Source organism: Ochotona curzoniae, unplaced genomic scaffold, assembly GCF_017591425.1.
Source record: "Ochotona curzoniae isolate NIBS_2020 unplaced genomic scaffold, NIBS_Ocur_1.0 contig_1014, whole genome shotgun sequence".
NCBI classification, from domain to species: domain Eukaryota; kingdom Metazoa; phylum Chordata; class Mammalia; order Lagomorpha; family Ochotonidae; genus Ochotona; species Ochotona curzoniae.
In genome coordinates this window covers 47,207,368-47,225,228 of record NW_024464920.1, presented here as the reverse complement: position 1 = coordinate 47,225,228, position 17,861 = coordinate 47,207,368, and the positions used below count along the sequence as shown (strand labels likewise).

At 56.1% G+C, this 17,861-nt stretch overlaps 2 protein-coding genes across 2 annotated transcripts; one reads left to right on the top strand and one right to left on the bottom strand.

Moving 5' to 3' along the window:
* Positions 1-327: 327 nt before the first annotated feature.
* Positions 328-13,628, top strand: JOSD1 (Josephin domain containing 1). Its single transcript, XM_040986126.1, has 4 exons — positions 328-1,088; positions 11,769-11,897; positions 12,102-12,296; positions 12,792-13,628. The coding sequence occupies exons 1-4, from the start codon at positions 904-906 to the stop codon at positions 12,889-12,891; spliced, it is 609 nt and encodes a 202-aa protein (XP_040842060.1). The 5' UTR covers positions 328-903; the 3' UTR covers positions 12,892-13,628.
* Positions 13,629-16,187: 2,559 nt separating this feature from the next.
* On the bottom strand, positions 16,188-17,444 carry TOMM22 (translocase of outer mitochondrial membrane 22). Its single transcript, XM_040991247.1, has 4 exons — positions 17,300-17,444; positions 17,098-17,216; positions 16,835-16,952; positions 16,188-16,739 (listed from the first exon to the last, which is right to left on the bottom strand). The coding sequence occupies exons 1-4, from the start codon at positions 17,420-17,422 to the stop codon at positions 16,665-16,667; spliced, it is 435 nt and encodes a 144-aa protein (XP_040847181.1). The 5' UTR covers positions 17,423-17,444; the 3' UTR covers positions 16,188-16,664.
* Between the last annotated feature and the right edge of the window lie 417 nt (positions 17,445-17,861).

Here is a 17,861-nt window from a genome sequence, read left to right as displayed (position 1 = left end):
GGGCTCAGGTGCGCTGCCCCGCGGCCCAGGTGGCGGCCCGCCGCTCCGGGTGCCTGCCGGAGGCGGTGAGGGCCGGAGGGGCCGAGGGCCGGCGGCGAGGCGTCTGGGCTCGCACTCACGTGACGGGCGGGAGGCTTGGGGCGGAGGGCGGCGAGCCCGTTGGGCCCCGGTGCCCACCCTCGGCGGGCTGGCCGGTGCCCCTGCGAGGGGCGCTTCCCTGGGGGCCCCCCTCGAGCGCTGCGCCCCGTTTCCGCGGGCGCTGACCGCGGTGCTGTGTTCCGCAGGGTCCCGAGGCGAGAGGGGCGAGTGTCTGCGCCCTGACCGAGGCTGCCCGCGGCCCGCCGCCTCGCCCACGGCATGGAGCGCTGCCCGCCCGCGCCGCCCGGCCCTCGCTGAGTGCTGGGATCCGTGCGTGTTCTCCACCGCCCAGGCCTTGGCGTCGCGGTCGGCGAGAAATGGAAGAAAAGGAGCGCCGGTGGCTCTCGGGCCTCCCTTATTGACCCCTGCTTGGCCTCTACAGAGAAGACAATACGGCGAGACAAGAGAGACGGACAGAATCGTGGTCTGGGAAGGGGCGTGGGAGGCACGGGTGGGGGACGGGAAAGCCAGGTCTGACATTTCTGTGTGTGTGTGATTTAAACAGAAATCTGCGCTTTGCCAGCGGTGGCCAAGTCAGCTAAACCAAAAGTTACTTTTCTATCGAGAAGAGAGAAGAGGTTGATTTTTTTTTTTTTTTTGTCATTCCCATTTGGAACACAGCCTCTTCTACTGACATAGTATCTAGCATGGACACCTGTGTATAAGGTGGACCTCAGGAATTCTGGACTTACTGGAGCCGGTGGGAAGCCTTTAGGGGGGATTGTGAGCTCTCCTCCAGACCCTAAGACACACACACGCAAAACCATGAGCTGCGTGCCATGGACAGGAGACAAGGGCAAGTGCGTGTCGCTGGAGCTGCCCCCGGCGGCGCCTGCCCACATCTACCACGAGAAGCAGCGGCGGGAGCTCTGTGCCTTGCACGCGCTCAACAACGTCTTCCAGGACGGCAGCGCCTTCACCCGGGACGCCCTGCAGGAGATTTTCCAGAGGTAGGGGACCCGCTTCTGGGCGTCGTGCCCTTCCAGGTGCCGCGCTGGGTGCTGTGACAGGCAGGAGGAGTAGGTGGTACTGGGAGCGTCAGCCAGGAATGGCCAGGGGCGGGGCACGGGGCAGAGCTGGCTGCATGCTATCTACCCATCAGGCTCCTAGAATTCGGGGACACTTCAGAAGGTTGGTGGAAAAGAAATGAAAAAGCTATGTTTATTTGGGTGCCGCTACATGGAAATCTAGGTCTCGTGTTTATATGTGCTCTGCATCTCCATGAACTTTGTCAGGGCCCCATATGTGCTCACCCTCTGTGTTAAATGTACAGCTAATTTTCGGTTTGGCAAAGTTTGGCAGTTAACCCAAAGTAAGCCAACAGGAGGAGTTGGAGCTGGGGTTGAATTTAGCTGGGGTGGCGACTGTGCCGTCAGTCCAGCCCGGGGACAGGGTGTGAGGCGCACGCTCCGGCACCTGCCGTCGGGGTGGAACGTGTGCACCGCACTCCGCTGTTCCGTGGAGCCGCGTCCTTGGTCGGTGTGTCCTGCCAGCAGTCATTTTGCTGCTTCCGTGTTACGGAAAGTAGAGTGTCACTTCACAGGGAGAGGAGGTGAGTGTTTCGCGTGTCTGCTGTGATGGTCATCTCCCTGCAGGGTTTGAGAAGGAGCTTGGCGGGCTGCGGAAGGACTGCCCATCTCAGGCCGGGGCAGCTTGGACACGGAGGGGCCTGGTCGAGCTTACCCCTGGACCAGGACCGGGATGGTTCAGCACAGACCACTCAGGAAATCGGTCAGGTGGAGGGGACCCTTTCCAGAGTCCCTTTGTCTACACAGAAATCCGCCTAGGCGAGAACCCGCCTAATTCCCAAGAGCCATAGCGCCTCTTGAAAAAAACGACAGCGTGCTGACAGGATTCAGAGAGCAGTTCCCACCTGGTGCCGGAAGTGAGCAGCAGAGTGCCACAGCCTGGCAGGGAGGATGTATCGTTGGCATGATGGGCATTATCTGGCAACAGGTGGAGCCAGCTCCTCAGAGGAGGAGGATGTGTCCCGGGGCCTGGGGCCTGAGGTGGTGGCAAGGAGATTTTGTCCTCCCAGGGCCTTCGGGGCCACTGTGGCTGCCTCATCTCCTCGGGGCTGCTCCCGGGATTTGCTGGTGAGAAGCTGGGGCAAAGGTGTTCCTGGATCTGACAGGGGGATCCTGACAGTGAGACCCCCTCAGACATGTGACACGGAGTGCCCAGCCCTTGCTGAGGGCTCTTGAGCTGATTCTGTCTTCATTCCCATCCTTGCAGAATGAGGAAGGAGCACAGTCTCTCATTTTCCTATTTTTTGACATGAGAAAATCATGGCCCAGGGTTCGCAGAGCTGTACGGTGGCGGGCCGGGGACCCACAGGTGGTGACTGCAGGGCCTGCCTCCCAAGTGCCCCGCTGCTTCCGGAGTGCTGCAGAGACTTGTCAGAGTAGCCGCCGGTGCCATTGGCCCCGCTAGCCAGCAGGCGGGAGCCAGGCTCGGCTCACTGTGTGTGTGTGCACAGACGGCCAGGAGGGTGTGAGCTGGGAGGCAGTGCTGCACGTGGGCCCACCCCCACGGGGAGCCGGGGGCCAGTGACTCCTGTGCCCTGGCACCTTCTGCTACACCCTCAGTGCTCTGGGAGCTCAGCGTGCAAAAGGCCTCCCATGTCACCACAGAGCTATGCAAAGGGGTCCTTGGGAGTGGAACCTGTGTGGAAAAAAATTGTGTGGCCAGGCAGGAGGAGCCCCCAAAGTGAGAGGAATCAGGAGGGCCGGGGAAAGTGGAGCGAGCGAGGCAAGCACCAGCGGCTGGAATGTGGTAAGCAAACAGTGGCAGCTGCCTCTAGGGTGCCAGGCACTGCTAGGCACAGGGGAGAGAGCAAGCTGAGCAGGACGGGGCCCCCTGAGAAGTCCGCAGCCGGGCTGTGCATGCCTGGCCCAGCCCCTGAGGACGTGTGCAAGTAAAGTGAGCCGTGGGGTTAGGCAGTGAGAAAGTAAAAAGCCTGTCTGTCTGGATTGGGTCAGAAGGAGGCAGTGCTGCTGAGTTCAGCTAGAGGCGTGGCCAGATCTCAGGTTGTTGTGTGGACAGAGTTAGCGCCTGGCCGCAGTGGGAGGGATAACGTTGATCAATGCTGTCCGTTGGGAGGAAGTTGGGCTTAGCAGTTGCATTGTAGCCAGCTAAAAGGAGAAATATGAAAGCAGGGTGGAGTTCATGGAGTTGTGGATACGAGATGACTCATGTTTGAAACAGAAATGAGCAGGAAAGAAAAAACAGTGAGGGACAGCTACAAGAGAGTCTTCTTTGTCAAGGAATTCTCTAAAAGATTTAATATTATCGGAAAGGCAGAGTTAGAGAGATCATCCATCTGTTCATTTGCTCCCCAAACAGCCACAACAGCTGGAGCTAAGCCAGTTAGAAGCCCAGAACCAGGAGCCTCTTCCGGGTCTCCATGTGAGTGCAGGGGGCAAGGAGTTGGGTGGTTCTTTGCTGCTTTCCCAGGCACATTGGCAGGGAACTGGATCAGAAGTGGAGCAGTTGGATCTCAAACCAGCACCCGGGTGAGATGCTGGTTCCACAGGCAGAGGTTTAACTTGATATACCATGGTGCTGGCCCCAAGATTTTGTTTGTTTGTTTTTGTTTTTCCTCATTATTTATTTATGTATTTGAAAGGCAGCTTTTGAAGCCAGAAACCCAGGACTCCATCTGGGTTTCTCAAGTGAGGCCCAGGCACTTGGTCCATCTTTTGCTTTCCCGGGAGCACTAGCAGGGAGCTGGATCCAAACTGGAGCGGCCAGATCTCCAGTCAGTGCCTGTGTGGGATGCTGGCATCATGCACAGTGCCCTAATGTACTGCACACAGTGCCAGCTCGAGTCCAGGATTTAAACTTAGTGGCTACATTTGCAGAAGCAGCAAAAAAAGAAACGGGTTTGTGAAGCATCTGTCTTCACAGCCTGTGAGGTTGGAGAACAGATGAGACACACTGGACAGATGCCATTCTTGTGAGTTGTGGCTGAAGGTAATTGACCGCATGCATTGTATCATCTTCATGTATGAGGGTGTGAGGCATATTGCGACCGTTTGGGATTGAGCTGTCCCTGTGCCTGTTGAATAACTAAGTCTGAATAAGAGAGAAGGATCCTAGACGTAAAATGGGACAGCAGCAGCTCTGCCAGCTTGTTCCTAAAGTACTCAGACGCCAGCAGAGTTCACTGGACTCATTCCGATCTCCTGTTCTTGCAAGTAGCACGCATCTGTCTGTCAGATGAAGTAGGTATTAGAACTCTAGCCAGGGGCCAGCACTGTGGAGCATGGGTTAAGCCACTGCCTGCAGTGCTGGCATCACACAAGAACACTGGCTCAAGTCCTGACTCCTCCACTTCCCACCCAGCTCCCTGCTAGTGCTTCTAGGAGCAGTGGAAGATGACCCAAATCCTTGGGAGCCTGCCACCCATGAGGGAGACCTGGATGGAGACCTGGGCTCCTCACTTCTGCCTGTTGCAGCTCTGGCCATTGCAGTCATTGGAGGAGTGAACCAGCAGATTAAATCTCTCTCCTGTCAGAAACTCTGAACTAAATAAACAAGTCTTACAATCTAACTAGGTGAAAACCTGTGCGATAAAAGGGAAAAATTCGCGAAGTGGAGAGGAACAGAATGCTTAAGGATGTTGGTGAGCCCCTCGTAAGGGGCTTGGGGAGACACAGAGTGACATTCCTAAAGGTGAGAACAGGTGCTGTTGATATTGGTCCCTGATGATTTGACTGTCTTGTCCAAGGGCCAAACACAACCATAGTCACAGCGATGGCTGATGTGCTCGGGTACCAGTGTGAGTCTGGCCTGGATCTGTGCTTTGTTCAGAAATGCATCATGCAGGCCCGAGCCCGATTTTCTAATTCGCGTCTTTTTAGACCTGATTCAATAGAAGGAGCATCTTGATGAAATGCCTCCTCCTCTCTTCTCATTAAAATCCTTTTGTGAGAAAGGGCCGGGATTTACCTGAGGGTGTAGACTTTAGTGGATTCTGAACTAGGGCCCATCTTTATTTGAAAGACGAACAGAGGAAGACATGAAGAGATCTTCTATCTACTGGCTCACTCCCCAAGTGCCTGCGCTAGGCCAAGCCAGGGGGCCAGGGGCCAGGGCTTGCGGCCATCATCTGTGCGTTAGCAGGAGGCCAGATCAGAAGCAAAGCAGCTTGGACTCAAACCAGGTACACTATTCTTAAAAAAAAAGAATATTTTGTTGTTGTTGTCTTTAAAGATTTACTTTATTGGAAATGCAGATTTACAGAGGAAGGAGATAGAGAAAGATCTTCCATCTGCTGGTTCACTCCCCAAGTGGCTGCAGTGGCCAGAGCTGAACTGATTGGAAGCCAGGAGATGGGAGCTCCTTCTGGGTCTCCCACATGGGCGCAAGGTCCCAAAGCTTTGGGTCATCTCTACTGCATTCCTAGGCCATAAGCAGGGAGCTGGATGGGAAATGGAGCAGCCGGGACAGGAACCAGCATCCGTATGGGATCCCAGTGGATGTAAGGTGAGGTATTTAGCCACTAGGCTATCACGCCAGGCCCCTTAAGTTTTTTTTCTTTTACTATATTTCATTGGATTCAAAAGGTAGATAGAGTGAGATAGAGGAGGGAAAAAGGTAATCTTGCATCCAAATACTTCATTTCTCAGGTTCCTGCAACAAAACCAGGCCAGGCCCGGCCCACTCCCTTGGAATTTCCCGCATGGCTGGCAGGAAGCTAGAACTGGAAGTAGAAGTAGGACCTGAAGCCAAGCAGTTCATTGGGAGATGCGGGCAACCCGTGTGGCAGCTTAGCTGCTGCCCCAGACGTCTGCGCAGACTTACCTGCAGGTCACCTCCACCTTCCCAGGCAGGACCTTGGCTGTGGGGGCGGAAGTCAGAGGCTGTCTTCACAGCCCAGGATTTCCATGGAAATCACAATAACGTCCAAACGAGAGTTTGCAAAGACTTTGTTTGCAGAGTCTGGGACCCAGGGAATTCCCTGGGAAAGACCACTGCTGGTGTACGGTTTAGTGCCATCCTGGGTGCCGAGGGCGTCACCAGGCGGGCCTGGAGCAGTCACCATGACCTTTCTCCTCCACTTCCCTGTTTGCAGTCTCAGGGAGTAAAACCTGCTTAAAGGCGGCCAACACAATTGGCGTCTGCTTGTTAAAGGACAAGTGCAAGTACAGGCATGGCAAGGGCACCGGATGGACCCCACTTACTCAAGTGACCGCTCCCCCAGAGCGAGAAGGAAGCTGATTTCACCAGAGCTGGTTTGGCCAGCGCCTGCTTGCGGAGTTGCCCATGGCTGCCCAGGAGGGATGCAGAGGGCAAGGGCCTCGCCCTTTGGTTCCAGGAACGCACTTTTGGCTTGGGTTGGGTATCAGACAGCTGAGTTTCTCAGGGCTCTTACAATGAGTGTCGGGCATGGTGGGGAAGGCGTGGTGCTCAGTGTGGATGGGCGCTCGGCCGGGAGCCCAGGCGTGTGCGTCGTCCAGCTGGGCTTCCGCCTCCCTTTTCAGAGGATGCAAGAAAGTTTCCATGCACAACTGGAGGAAACTAAGGTTTGGTTTGGAAGCAGAAGTTTAAGCTCTGTGCATTGATGTTATTGATTTGTTTTCTTAGATTTATTTGTTTGAGAGAGACAGGGAGAATCTTTCATTTGCTGGTTCACTCCCCAGCTGGCCGCAGGGCTGGCCAGGAGCTTCTTCTGGGTCTCCCACGTGGATGCAGGCGCCTAAGCACTGGCTGCTGTTCTAGCCCATTACAGGGGGCTGCAAGTGAAAATGGAGCAGCTAAGATCAGTGCTGGTGTTGCAAGTGGCTACTTTACCCACTGGCCCACAACACCGCAGGCAGTGTAGTCATGGTTCCCACAACAGCAGGGTGAGAAGGGCATTTGGGGAGGGTGGGAATCGGCTCCACCACCAGCTCTTCCATGATGCCATGGAACGATCTGTGGGTTGTGGCAGGGACATCTGAGCCATACTGGCTTGAGAGGAGTCTGGAAGATCAGGCACCTGTATCAGACGCCCAGGTGTGAGATGGAGGGCTTGCAGTCAGGACGGAGGCTGAGGGAGAAAGCAGGAAGGGGTGTTTCTGACTGGCAGGTGAGGGAGCGGGAAGGGGGTCTCCAGTCCTGTGTCGTACACCCCCAGGAAGAGGTTTCTGAGGTCTCTGTGTCCAGGAGCCACAGTGCCTCTAGCCCTCCCTTTCCTATTGGATTCCTGTGCACGCATCACTTCCTGCAGTCCGTGTGTGCCCTCTGCACTCTGTTAACCAGCCTGAGGCACACACGGGGGAGGGCGGTGCCCAGCAGGGAGTGATGGCTGCGAGACCCTGCTTCATCCTTGTCGGAGTTGAGTGAAGACATCACTTGGCATGAGGGTGCCCGGGAGGCACCCTTGGCATGAGCTCCCTTGGTGCTTCCTCATGTGATCTGAGGGCCCGGCAGAGTGGCAGGGGCTTAGCTGGCCTGTCCTGGCAGCAGCCCTGCCTCCAGTTCTTGGTACAGAACCCAGACTGCTTCCGTCGCTGTATGAGCTGTATAGTATAAGCTTGCCCTTTACAAAATTGATTTTACTGGGCCCGATGTGATGACTGTTTGCTAGTCCTCTCCATGCACATGTGGAAGTGCCATCTGGGCACTGGTTTGTGTCCTAGCTGCTCTACTTCTCATCCAGTTCCCTGCTTATATGACCTGAAAAAGCAGTGCAGGATGGTCCAAAGCTTCGAGACCTTACAATTGTGTGGGAGACCCAGAAGGAGCTCCTGACTCCTGCCTTCAGATCGGCTTAGCTCTGGCCATTGCGGCTGCTTGGGGAATAAACCAGTGGACAGAAGATCTTGTCTCTCCTTCTCCCTACAAATCTGCCTTTCAAATAAAAATTAATCTTAAAGAAAGAAGGAAAAATTTTACTTACTCAAAAAGTAGTGATAGAGTGGGAGGGCGAGACAAAGAAAGAAATCCTTCCATTCTCTGCCTCACTTCCCATGTGGCCAGGGCTGAGCTGGGCTGAAGCCAAGAGGCTGGAGTTCCATCCTGGTCTCCTTCTGGGGTGGCATGGGTCCCAGAAGCTGGGCTGTCTTCTGCTACCTCCCCAGGCACATTTGCAGGGAGCTGGATCAGAAATGGGATGACTGGCACTCTAGTGTGGGATGCCAGTGTCGCGGCTGTCATAGCACATGTTGCTTCTAGTAGTTCATAGGCCAGTTGGTGAAAATCAGCAAACCTCAGTTCTCGCCTGTAAAACTGAAACTGATACCCCAGGGGCTTGGCATGGGGATGGGGCGAGAGATGGAGGGAAGCACCTGTGTACTGCCTGGCAGGCAGGTGTTCAGGGAGCACTCGCTGCTACAGGGTTGGGATGCAGAGGGCCTGTTTGGATACTCCATGTCTTCTCTAGAAACAAGAGTGTCAACCCTAATGTGTATGGGGAAAGGGAGCATGTCAGAAATGAGCACAAGGACTTTAGGCATGCCTTCCTCGTGTCCCTGTCCTCGCCCAGCTCTCGGGGCCCTGCTGGATGTGCTGGAGGAGACAGCGACATGGGCTGTCCTTGAGGCAGGCTGACACAGAGAAGGTGACTAGGAGCAGCTTGGGGGCTGAGGGCAGAGCAGATGGGGGTGACAGCAGTGAGCTGAGGCCCAGATGAAAGCAGGGTGACCCCAGCCACAGGCGGGGCTCCAAAGCCGGTCGGTCGTAGTGCTGACGTAAAGGTGGATCATTTTGTGCAGCCTGGGAATAGTGTTAACAGATACCCAGATGGCCTTGGCAAAGAGAAGGTTCCTCCCCTCTGCTAGGGAAAGAACATTCCAGACAAACAGGAAACAACGAGTGCAGCGTGAGGAACAGCTTCGTGTGTTCAAGGGACGGGAGAGAGGCTGATGTGGCAGGAGGTTGGAGGAGAGGGGGACCTGGAGACTGCTGAGAGTTTGGGGTCCGTGGCCGGAGCTGCAAGGCAGTGGGGAAGCCTGTCTGAATACCGGCAGGGTTGGTGTGTGTGGAGGAGGTTTCACATTGGCCTCCTCAACCTCCGGTCTGTGCCTGACCTGAGGAGGTTGCCCCACTTCCCTTCCTGCTCCTCACATGAGCAGCTCTGGGTGCTCACTTCCTGCAGGGCAGCCTTCCTCGGCTCCCGGCCTGGTGCAGTCCTGATGCACCTGGGAAGGCCAGTCTTGCCCCAGCAGGTGCATCAGCGCCTGGGGGCCAGAGATTCCATGCTGGCAGGGGAGCTGCATCCGTACTGCATGCAAGCAGGCCTTCTTGCATTATTCCCTCAACAATACAACACAGTCACTGTTTATATGGTGGCGACATTGTACCAGATGTTATTTATAGTATAAGCTAGGTTCCCTGCAAACATGCAGTTGCTGTTTTCTCTGAGAGGCCTAAGGGCATCCCAGGGTCCTGGGGCCAGTCCCCTGGGGATGCCTCAGCATTGATCTTGAAGTGGGCTGTCCACAGAGGGCTGGGCAAACCAGGCCTGCAGCTGGACTTTGGCTGGCACAGAAGGTTTGCTTTTTTGTTTGTTTGTTTGTTTCTGTTTCTAATTTTTTTTTTATTAGAAAGGCAGAGTCACAGAGAGAAGGAGATATAGCAAGATCTTCCATCTGCTGGTTCACTCCCCAAGTGGCTGCAGTGGCTGGAACTGAGCCTATCTGAAGCCAGGAACCAGGAGCTTCTCTGGGTCTCCCACACAAGTGTAAGGCCCCAAGGTTTTGGACCATTCTCTGCTGCCTTTTCAGGTCACACAAGCAGATAGCTGGATGGGAAGTTGAACAGCCAGGACATGAACTGGAGCCCATATTGGATATTGGCGCTATAAGGTGTGGATAGCCCAGCTGAGCTGTCATGCTAACTCCAGAAGTTTTCTTTCTTAAAAAAAAAAAAAAAGATATATATTATTTTATTGGAAAGTCAGATATATACAGAGAGGAGGAGAGATAGAAAAGGAAAGACCTTCCGTCCGATGGTTCACTCCCTAAGCGGGCACAACAGCTGGAGCTGAGCCAGGAGGCTTCGGAGCCAATCCAAAGCCAGGAGACACTTCCAGGTCTCCAACGAGAGTGCAGGGTTCCCAGGTCTTGGGCTGTCCTCAGCTGCATTCCCAGGCCACAAACAGGGAGCTCCAAGCGAGGCCCGTTTGGGATCCCGGTGTGTTCAAGGCGAGGACTTTAATCGCTACACTATAATGCTGGCCCCCCCCCTTTTTTTTAAGATTTTGTTTTTGAAGATTCACCCATTTTTATTGCAAAGTCAGATATACAGAGAAGGAAAGACAAAGAGGAAGAGCTTCAGTTCAATGACCTATTCCCCAAGCGACCGCAACGGCCAGACCTGAGCCAATCTGAAGCCAGGAGCCAGAAACTTCTTCCAGGTCTCCCACATGGGTGCAGGATCCCAAGGCCTTGGGCTGTCCTCGACTGCTTTCCCAGGCCACAATACAAAGTTGGATGGGAAGTGGAGCTGCCGGGATATGAACCAGTGCCCATATATGGGATCCCAGTGCATGTGAGGACCTCAGCCACCAGGTTACCACGCTGGACCCCCACAAGTTTTCTAGAGTTGATTTTTTGTGTGCATATTTAAATTTTGTTCAAGTACACCCCCAACACACACTTGGAGTGCCTTTAAGATGATCTTACACTCCAGTTTGCATATGACCTCAGTTTATGCTTGAACCCCGTTTAACTTTATACAGTATTTATTGGTTAATGATTGCCAAGTATGGTGCCCTTACATAATGACTAAAGAAGTGACCAGTTGTGCCTTAGTAACTCCACTGCCGCCTGCCATATTGGTATTCCATAGGCGCTCTGGTCATGTTCTGGCTGTTGCATTTCCATCTGCCTCCATGCTGACGGTCTGGGGAAAGCAGCAGTGGATGGCCAAGGTGCTTGGTCCCCTGCATCCACATGGGAGATCCAGATAAAGTCCTGGTTCCCAGCCTCAGCCTCACTGGGTCTGGTTGCTGCAGGTGGGGCCGCTTCACCTGGGAGTGAGCCAGCAGGCGGGTGTCTCCTCTCACTGTCCTTTTCCTCTGACTTTCAAATAAAGAATTGCACTTAAAAAATAGCACTCCAAATGTAAAAAACAGAAGTAACAGTAGTTACTGTCTAAGCAAGTGAGAATAGCAAATAGTGAGTGTTTATGAAAGGCTTGTGTCAGGCCAGCAGCGGTGACACTGCTTCCACTGGCAGGCCCATGGGTCCCACCGCCACGGAGCTGCTAGTCTGTGTTAGACAGGTGGTTCTCCAGGGCAGGAGCCCAGACTACACACTGAAGCAGAAACGGGAGACTGGGCAGGCTGTCACTCTAATAGCTAGGAAGCTGCTTGGTCCCAGTTCCCTGCTATGCACATCTCAGGAGGCGACAAGCGATGGCGCGGGGACCCGAGTCCCTGAGTCGCTGGCACCCCGTGTGGGAGAGCCAGGGTCTGGCTTTGGCCTGACTCATCGGCTGTTGTGGGCAATGTGGGGAGTGAACCAGTGCATTGGAGAGCTTTCTCTTTCAAATAAACTAAATGTTTTTCAACAAACTGGCAAGGTTGTGCTGGATTGGGCTCTTGTGGCATTGTCTGGCTTGGGTGTTGAGTGCCCCACGAGGGAATGAAGGCTCCCGGGCAGACCCACGTCTTAGCTCACCTCTCCCCACACCTATAGGTTGTCTCCGAACACCATGGTGACACCCCACAAGAAGAGCATGCTGGGCAATGGGAACTATGACGTGAACGTCATCATGGCAGCACTTCAGACCAAAGGCTATGAGGCCGTGTGGTGGGACAAGCGCAGGTAACGTGTACCTGGCTCAGCCTGGGTCAGGGCTGCAGCGGGCAGTGCCAATCCTCCTGGAGGCCTCTGGCCTGGGTGCGGAGATGCCCGGTCATGTCTGGCCTCCATGGGGGGGCGGCCCCTGGCCTGGGTGGGGAGACGGCTGGCCGTGTCCAGCCCTCCACATGGGGACCCTGGCTCAGGCCTGATGTTTCTTTTCCATAGGGATGTCGGCGTCATCGCCCTCACCAATGTCATGGGCTTCATCATGAATCTGCCCTCCAGCCTGTGCTGGGGTCCACTGAAACTGCCCCTCAAAAGGCAGCACTGGATCTGTGTGCGGGAGGTGGGCGGGGCCTACTACAACCTCGACTCAAAACTCAAGGCACCCGAGTGGATCGGAGGCGAGAGCGAGCTCAGGTAATCCCCTGCCTGCTGGGACTGTGGCGCTGGGCGAGGGGAGCGTGGGCTGGCTTCTGGATGAAGGAAGTTAAAGGCATTTCGCTCTGGTCCCCTACACAGGGTCTTGGGCCAGGAAGGCCTTTCCCCTCCCATGGGCTGCCTGGACGGTGGTCCTCCAGGGATGCTGGCTCTGGGGTCCCTTGGTTATCACTGCCCTTTCTGGAAAAGGGAGGGCAGGCTTGATGCTGGAGGGTCAGATGTCTCTGGGGAACAGGGAAGAGAAAATGAGCGATTGGACTATTTTCGAGAGCTTTAGGAGCTACAGTTACCAGATGGGGCGTGTGGAGCAGGGCAGGCTTCAGGCGGGACTTGGGGGTAGCCAGGCGATGGTGACTGGGGTGCCCCAGGGCTGCCAGAGGCACAGGGCGGATGCTAGAGGACCAGGGCCCCAAAACTGGAATTTACAGTCCCCCAGCATGTCACTCTCCCACTTGTCTGCTCCTCTTCCCCCAGGAAGTTTCTGAGGCATCACCTGCGAGGGAAGAACTGTGAACTTTTGCTGGTGGTCCCAGAAGAGGTGGAGGCCCGTCAGAGCTGGAGGGCTGATGCGTAACATCCCACTGCGCCTTGCGCTCGCCTCTACCCTGCAGCCCTCTGTGGTGTGCTGCGGCCTGCGCTCACCACGGGGCCGCCCTTGCCACTTTCCAAACATCTCACCAGGGTGTCTTCCCTCAGATTTGGCAGTGCAATAAGAGCAGCATGTGGAGGTTCCCAGAAACGCCTGGCGTTGTCCGCCCCTGGAAAGGCAGGTGGACCCAAGCATGCTGATGGACGGACGGGACGAAGGCCCTGTTGTTGACGTCGCCTCTTCCCTCCCTTTGCCGCAGCACCAGCGGCTCTGAGATGCAGGAATGCACAGCCGTGGAACTGGCTCCAAGGAGCCGGAGCGTTAGGGTCTCTCAGGAAACCATCTCCAAACCCCACCGGTGGCCCACCTGCCACCACCCACCCTTACCACCGCCCTGTGCCCCCACCCTAAGGGGAGTTGGAGCTTTATAAGAAGTTCACCAAGATTCCAAGCCAGCGGGTAAGCTGTGCAGTGTTACAGGTGAGAACCTGAGAGGATGTGGCAGGAGCCAGCTGGGAGAGGCGGGATCTGGCTGCACTCCTGTTTGGTCCCTGCCCTTTCACCACACTGAGTTAAGAGGCTCTGGGACAAAAGCAGCTTTCCCAGTCAGCCCACTCCAGCATGAGGTCCCACTGGTTTGGGAGTTGAGTGGAAAGCAGAGCCTTTGAGGCTGAGCTGCTGTCATGAGAGGCCTTGGCTTCGGGATGGGTGGTCACGGGTGTCAAAACAGCCCCACATCCTGACAGTTACTCCTCTGTAACTTTGGAAAGTAAAGAGAGGGAATCAGTGCAGCCCACATTGCCGCCCACATGCTTACCGTGGCCTCAAGGCACTTGGCCGTCTCAGCAGCCTGAGAGCTGTTCCACCTGCCGGCTGGCCTGCCTGCCTGCAAAGGCTCGCGTGCCCATCACAAGCAAGCTCAGCGGGCCGAGGCTATGGCTTCCCCAGGACCCGAGTGCATGTCCACACCAGCACTTTGTCTGCACATGCGCCTCCTGGCTGTGTCCGATGCTGAGTGCCAGAAGCTGCCGAGCAGCGGTCGCATCACTGGCTGCAGTCCCATCTGCTGACCTGCCTGGCACCCCAGGGCACCCCTCCCCTGCACCACGACATTCCAGCCACCGCCAGCCAGAATGACAGCCCACCCTGCTGCTTGTCACAAGCCAGACTGTGGGGCCCTGGGCACCATGGAAAGCCATTTCTTGGAAAGGGGGAACAACTCCTCCACACATCTGCCCAGGCTGCGCACACCCACCTGGGCTGTGCACATCTGCCTGGCTTGGAGCCCCTCGCACGCCGAGCCCTTGAGCCAGTGGGAGATGCAGATACTTCGACAGTTCAGGGCCAGTTTTCCCTGTTCACATCCTATCCTGGTGCTTAGGAACGGGGACCCAGGCTGAGGCCCCAGGGCAGCAGGCCCACTTCTGGGGAGGGAGGGAGGCCTGACCCAATGCCCGGTGGGGGGGCAGCTCGAGGCTTCGTTTTTCTTGCTTTTGTTCCCTAATTTTTTTTGTTGTTGTTGGCCTTGTGCTGGGTTTGTTTACAGAAGATGTATTTTGTTTAACCAAATATTAAACATGGAAAACTACATAAACTTTGCTTGAATTCTATAATCATGTAAAGAGAAAAAAACCAGCTTGATGCCACTCAAAAAGAAAATTCATTACCACCTCTCATGTCACCTTTGAGACACACTGCTACCATGCTGAGGGTCCCTGTGAGTGCTCGCCGTTCATTTACTGTAACTTACAATAGTGCAGCCTGCCAGGTGGAAGAACCCACCCACTACACAGGCACACACACCACAGGGCTAAGGGTCAAGTGCTCCCCTTGCCAGAACTCGCACAGCCTCAGCCCTGCCATGGTCCGTGACAGGATGGCCTGGATGTGACCCAGGTCCAGCACTTACCCACTCCAGGTGGTGTAGTGTTGAGCTTAGTAACCCTGCAGAGGCTTAGGAGTGACCACAAGGGTCAATAAGCACGTTGTAGAAGAAGTGGGTGGGTGCTTGGCCTAGTGATGGAGACCCTGGGCAGGCTGTTGTCATCTGCGACTGAAACAGCACCTGGGGCTTGCTCTGTGTCCCAAAAAACGAGGTCACAAAGCAGCTGTATTTGCAGGCAGCCCCCTCGTCTCTGCCACTGGAAATGAGCTGTTCCCCCACAAACACTGAGCCTGTATTGTCACCGTGGACTCAAGACCTGGCGCTTTAGGTTGGTGAACCTTGACTCACGGCTGGAATTGACCATGACTGAGGCTGGGGTCGGTGCCTGGGGCTCCAACATACCACATGGGGGGATGGTATGCAGGCTGCTCTGCTTCTGATTCAGCTCCCGGTGAACACGCCTGGGGGTGGTGGAAGGTGACTCAGCCATCGGCCCTGCCGCCCACCCTGGAAGACCTAGATGGAGTTTGTGGAGCCTGGGTTCAGCTCACCCAGTACTGGCCAGCCCAGCCATTCAGCATGCGAACCAGCAGCTACAAGTCCTCTCCCAATCTAATTACCTTTCAAATTAATTTTAAGAATTGTGCTTGGTCCAAAATGAACTTAAGTAACTTAAGTGGTTGATCAGGGCCTGGCACAATAGCCTAGTGGCTAAATCCTTATCTTGCATGAGCCAGGATCTCATATGGGTGCTGGGTCGTGTCCTGGTTGCTCCACTTCTCATCCACCTCCCTGCCTGTGGCCTGGGAAAACAGTGGAGGACAGCCCAAAGCCGTGGGAGAACTGGAAGAAGCTCCTGGCTTTGGATCAGCTCAGCTTGAGTCACTGTGGCCATCTTCCCGTCTTTCCTTCTCTGGTAAATCTGCCTTTCCAATAAAAGTAAATCTTTTTTTTAAAGATTTATTTATTTTTTATTGCAAAGTTAGATATATAGAGAGGAGGAGAGACAGGGAGATCTTCTGTCCAATGGTTCACTCCCTAAGTGGCCGCAATGGCCGGTGCTGTGCCAATCTGAAGCCAGGAGCCAGGAACTTCCTCCAGGTCTCCCACATGGGTGCAGGGTCCCAAGGCTTTGGGCTGTCCTCAACTGCTTTCCCAGGCCACAAGCAGGGAGCTGGATGGGAAGTGGAGCAGCCGGGATTAGAACCAAAACCTATGGGATCCAGCGTGTTTAAGGAGAGGACATTAGCTGCTGGGCCACCGTGCTGGGTCTAAAAGTAAACCTTAAAAACCCAAGAAGTCAATCTATGGTCCTAGCTTAGGTGAGCTTACACACGAAGGGCAGCCGGTACCCTGGATATTCCAGAACTTTCAGCGATTTAAAGGTGAAGGACAGTGGGTTGGAATCGTTTTTAATATTTAAATACAAAAACAGAGCACTGACTGTTTTTACACGCACAGATCTAACAGCCAATGTGCGGAAGAGACACGGCCGCTCGTCCCCCACACGCACAGGCGGGGCTCTCGGGGCCACTTTGCAGCTGGCCGGTGTTCAGAACCGTCACCAGTGGGCGAAGTGTCCCTCCAGCCCACTGGCCTGCTCTCCCACCCCATGAGGGCGCAGGATGGCAGCCCGGTGGGAACAGTGGCATCGGGGTAACCGTATGCGAGGCCGCATTCCACTACCAGAGTGAAGACAGAACAGGTGTGGTCCGTGGCGGGGCGCAGCTGCAAGTCGGGGGTCTCTAGGGGACCCCACGGTGGGGAACCCTCACCAGGGTTAGAGGGGCTAGAGTTTACAAGAAAAAAACCCAGCAGTCCAAACATTTGCATTTCAGACTTCGCCCACCAAACTCCAACGGGGTGGTAACATCTAGATCTTCCCAGGAAGTGAGGGTAAGGCCCCGGGCATTCCTCCTGACAGCCCCGTGTTGGGCCCTAGAAGGATCTGGGAGGAAAAGCAGAGCGTCAGAAGCCCGGGGAGCGGATGGGGCGAGTGCCCCCCGCGTCCCACTCCACGCCGCCCTGCAGGGCTGGGCTCACCTGCCGCTGCTGCAGCTGCTGCTGCTGCTCCATTTGCAACTTCTCCGTCTCAAAGACCACGGGCAGCACCAGGATCATGAAGGACGTGGTCCCGATCCACAGGGCTGCCCTGGAGAACCTGGGGGAGGCGCGCGGGGACAGGGGGGTGTCGGGGCCGGCAGATCCGCTCTCCGAGGTCTGACCCTGCAGCCGCCCCGCCGGGCAGACCCAAGGTCACGGCTCCCAACGCCTCCCGCGCCGTGCTCCTCGCTCCTCCTCCTTACCTGTACATTTTCTGGGCCACGAAGAGGGAGAGATCGAAGGTGGCCCCGGCCGCGGAGCGGACCCTCTCCGGGAACATCTCGGTCAGACCCCACAGCCTCTCCGACAGGGTCTCGTCCAGCTGGGGCGGAGGACACGCGGCTGTGGGCGCCCCGTGGGGCCCGGCTCGGCCCTCCCCCCGCAGCCCGCCGGGGATCCCAGTACCTCGTCATCGTCGTCCTCTTCTAGCTCCTCTTCCGTCTTCTCCGCGTCGCCTTTCGGGAGCAACTCGTCCGGGGACGCGGGTTCCCCGGCGCCGGCAGCAGCAGCAGCAGCGGCAGCGGCCATTGCTGTAAAGGGGGCACCGGAAGCGGAAGAGGCAAGGCGAGCGCAGCCCGGTGGCGGCCAGAGCGGCTCTTCCGAAAGGCGAGACGTACGGAGGCCCGGAGAGCGGCGCCCTCTGGTGGGCGTGTCCTCAGCTCCTAGGGGCCGGAGCCGCGGCGGGGGTGAGGAGGCTGTGAGACCGGGTCTGGGCCGGCCCTCCCTGGGGCCGCACTCTGACAAGCCCCGATGAAGTGTCCCAGCCTCCCGGCCGCCCCGCTGCACACTCAGCTCCGTGTTGACGCGCCTGGGCAGGAGGGAGCAGGTGCTCCAGGTCCTTGGGCCGCTGCACCCACGTGGGAGACCCGGGTGGCGTTCCCGGCTGCTGACTTGACGCTGCCCTAACCCTGTCTGTGGCAGTCAGTGCGGGAGTGGGGTGTGGGGGTGATATGAACCTGTCCTGTGC

Bases quoted from the DNA above. Each gene is read 5' to 3' on its own strand.
- JOSD1 (XM_040986126.1), top strand. From the start codon at position 904: ATGAGCTGCGTGCCATGGACAGGAGACAAGGGCAAGTGCGTGTCGCTG. The intron at 1,089-11,768 runs GTAGGGGACCCG...CCACACCTATAG, and splicing joins CTGCAGGAGATTTTCCAGAG to GTTGTCTCCGAACACCATGG. The intron at 12,297-12,791 runs GTAATCCCCTGC...CTCTTCCCCCAG, and splicing joins GGAGGCGAGAGCGAGCTCAG to GAAGTTTCTGAGGCATCACC.
- TOMM22 (XM_040991247.1), bottom strand. From the start codon at position 17,422: ATGGCCGCTGCCGCTGCTGCTGCTGCTGCCGGCGCCGGGGAACCCGCG. The intron at 17,217-17,299 runs GTACTGGGATCC...CCTCCGCCCCAG, and splicing joins AAGAGGACGACGATGACGAG to CTGGACGAGACCCTGTCGGA. The intron at 16,740-16,834 runs GTGAGCCCAGCC...TTTTCCTCCCAG, and splicing joins AGCAGCTGCAGCAGCGGCAG to ATCCTTCTAGGGCCCAACAC.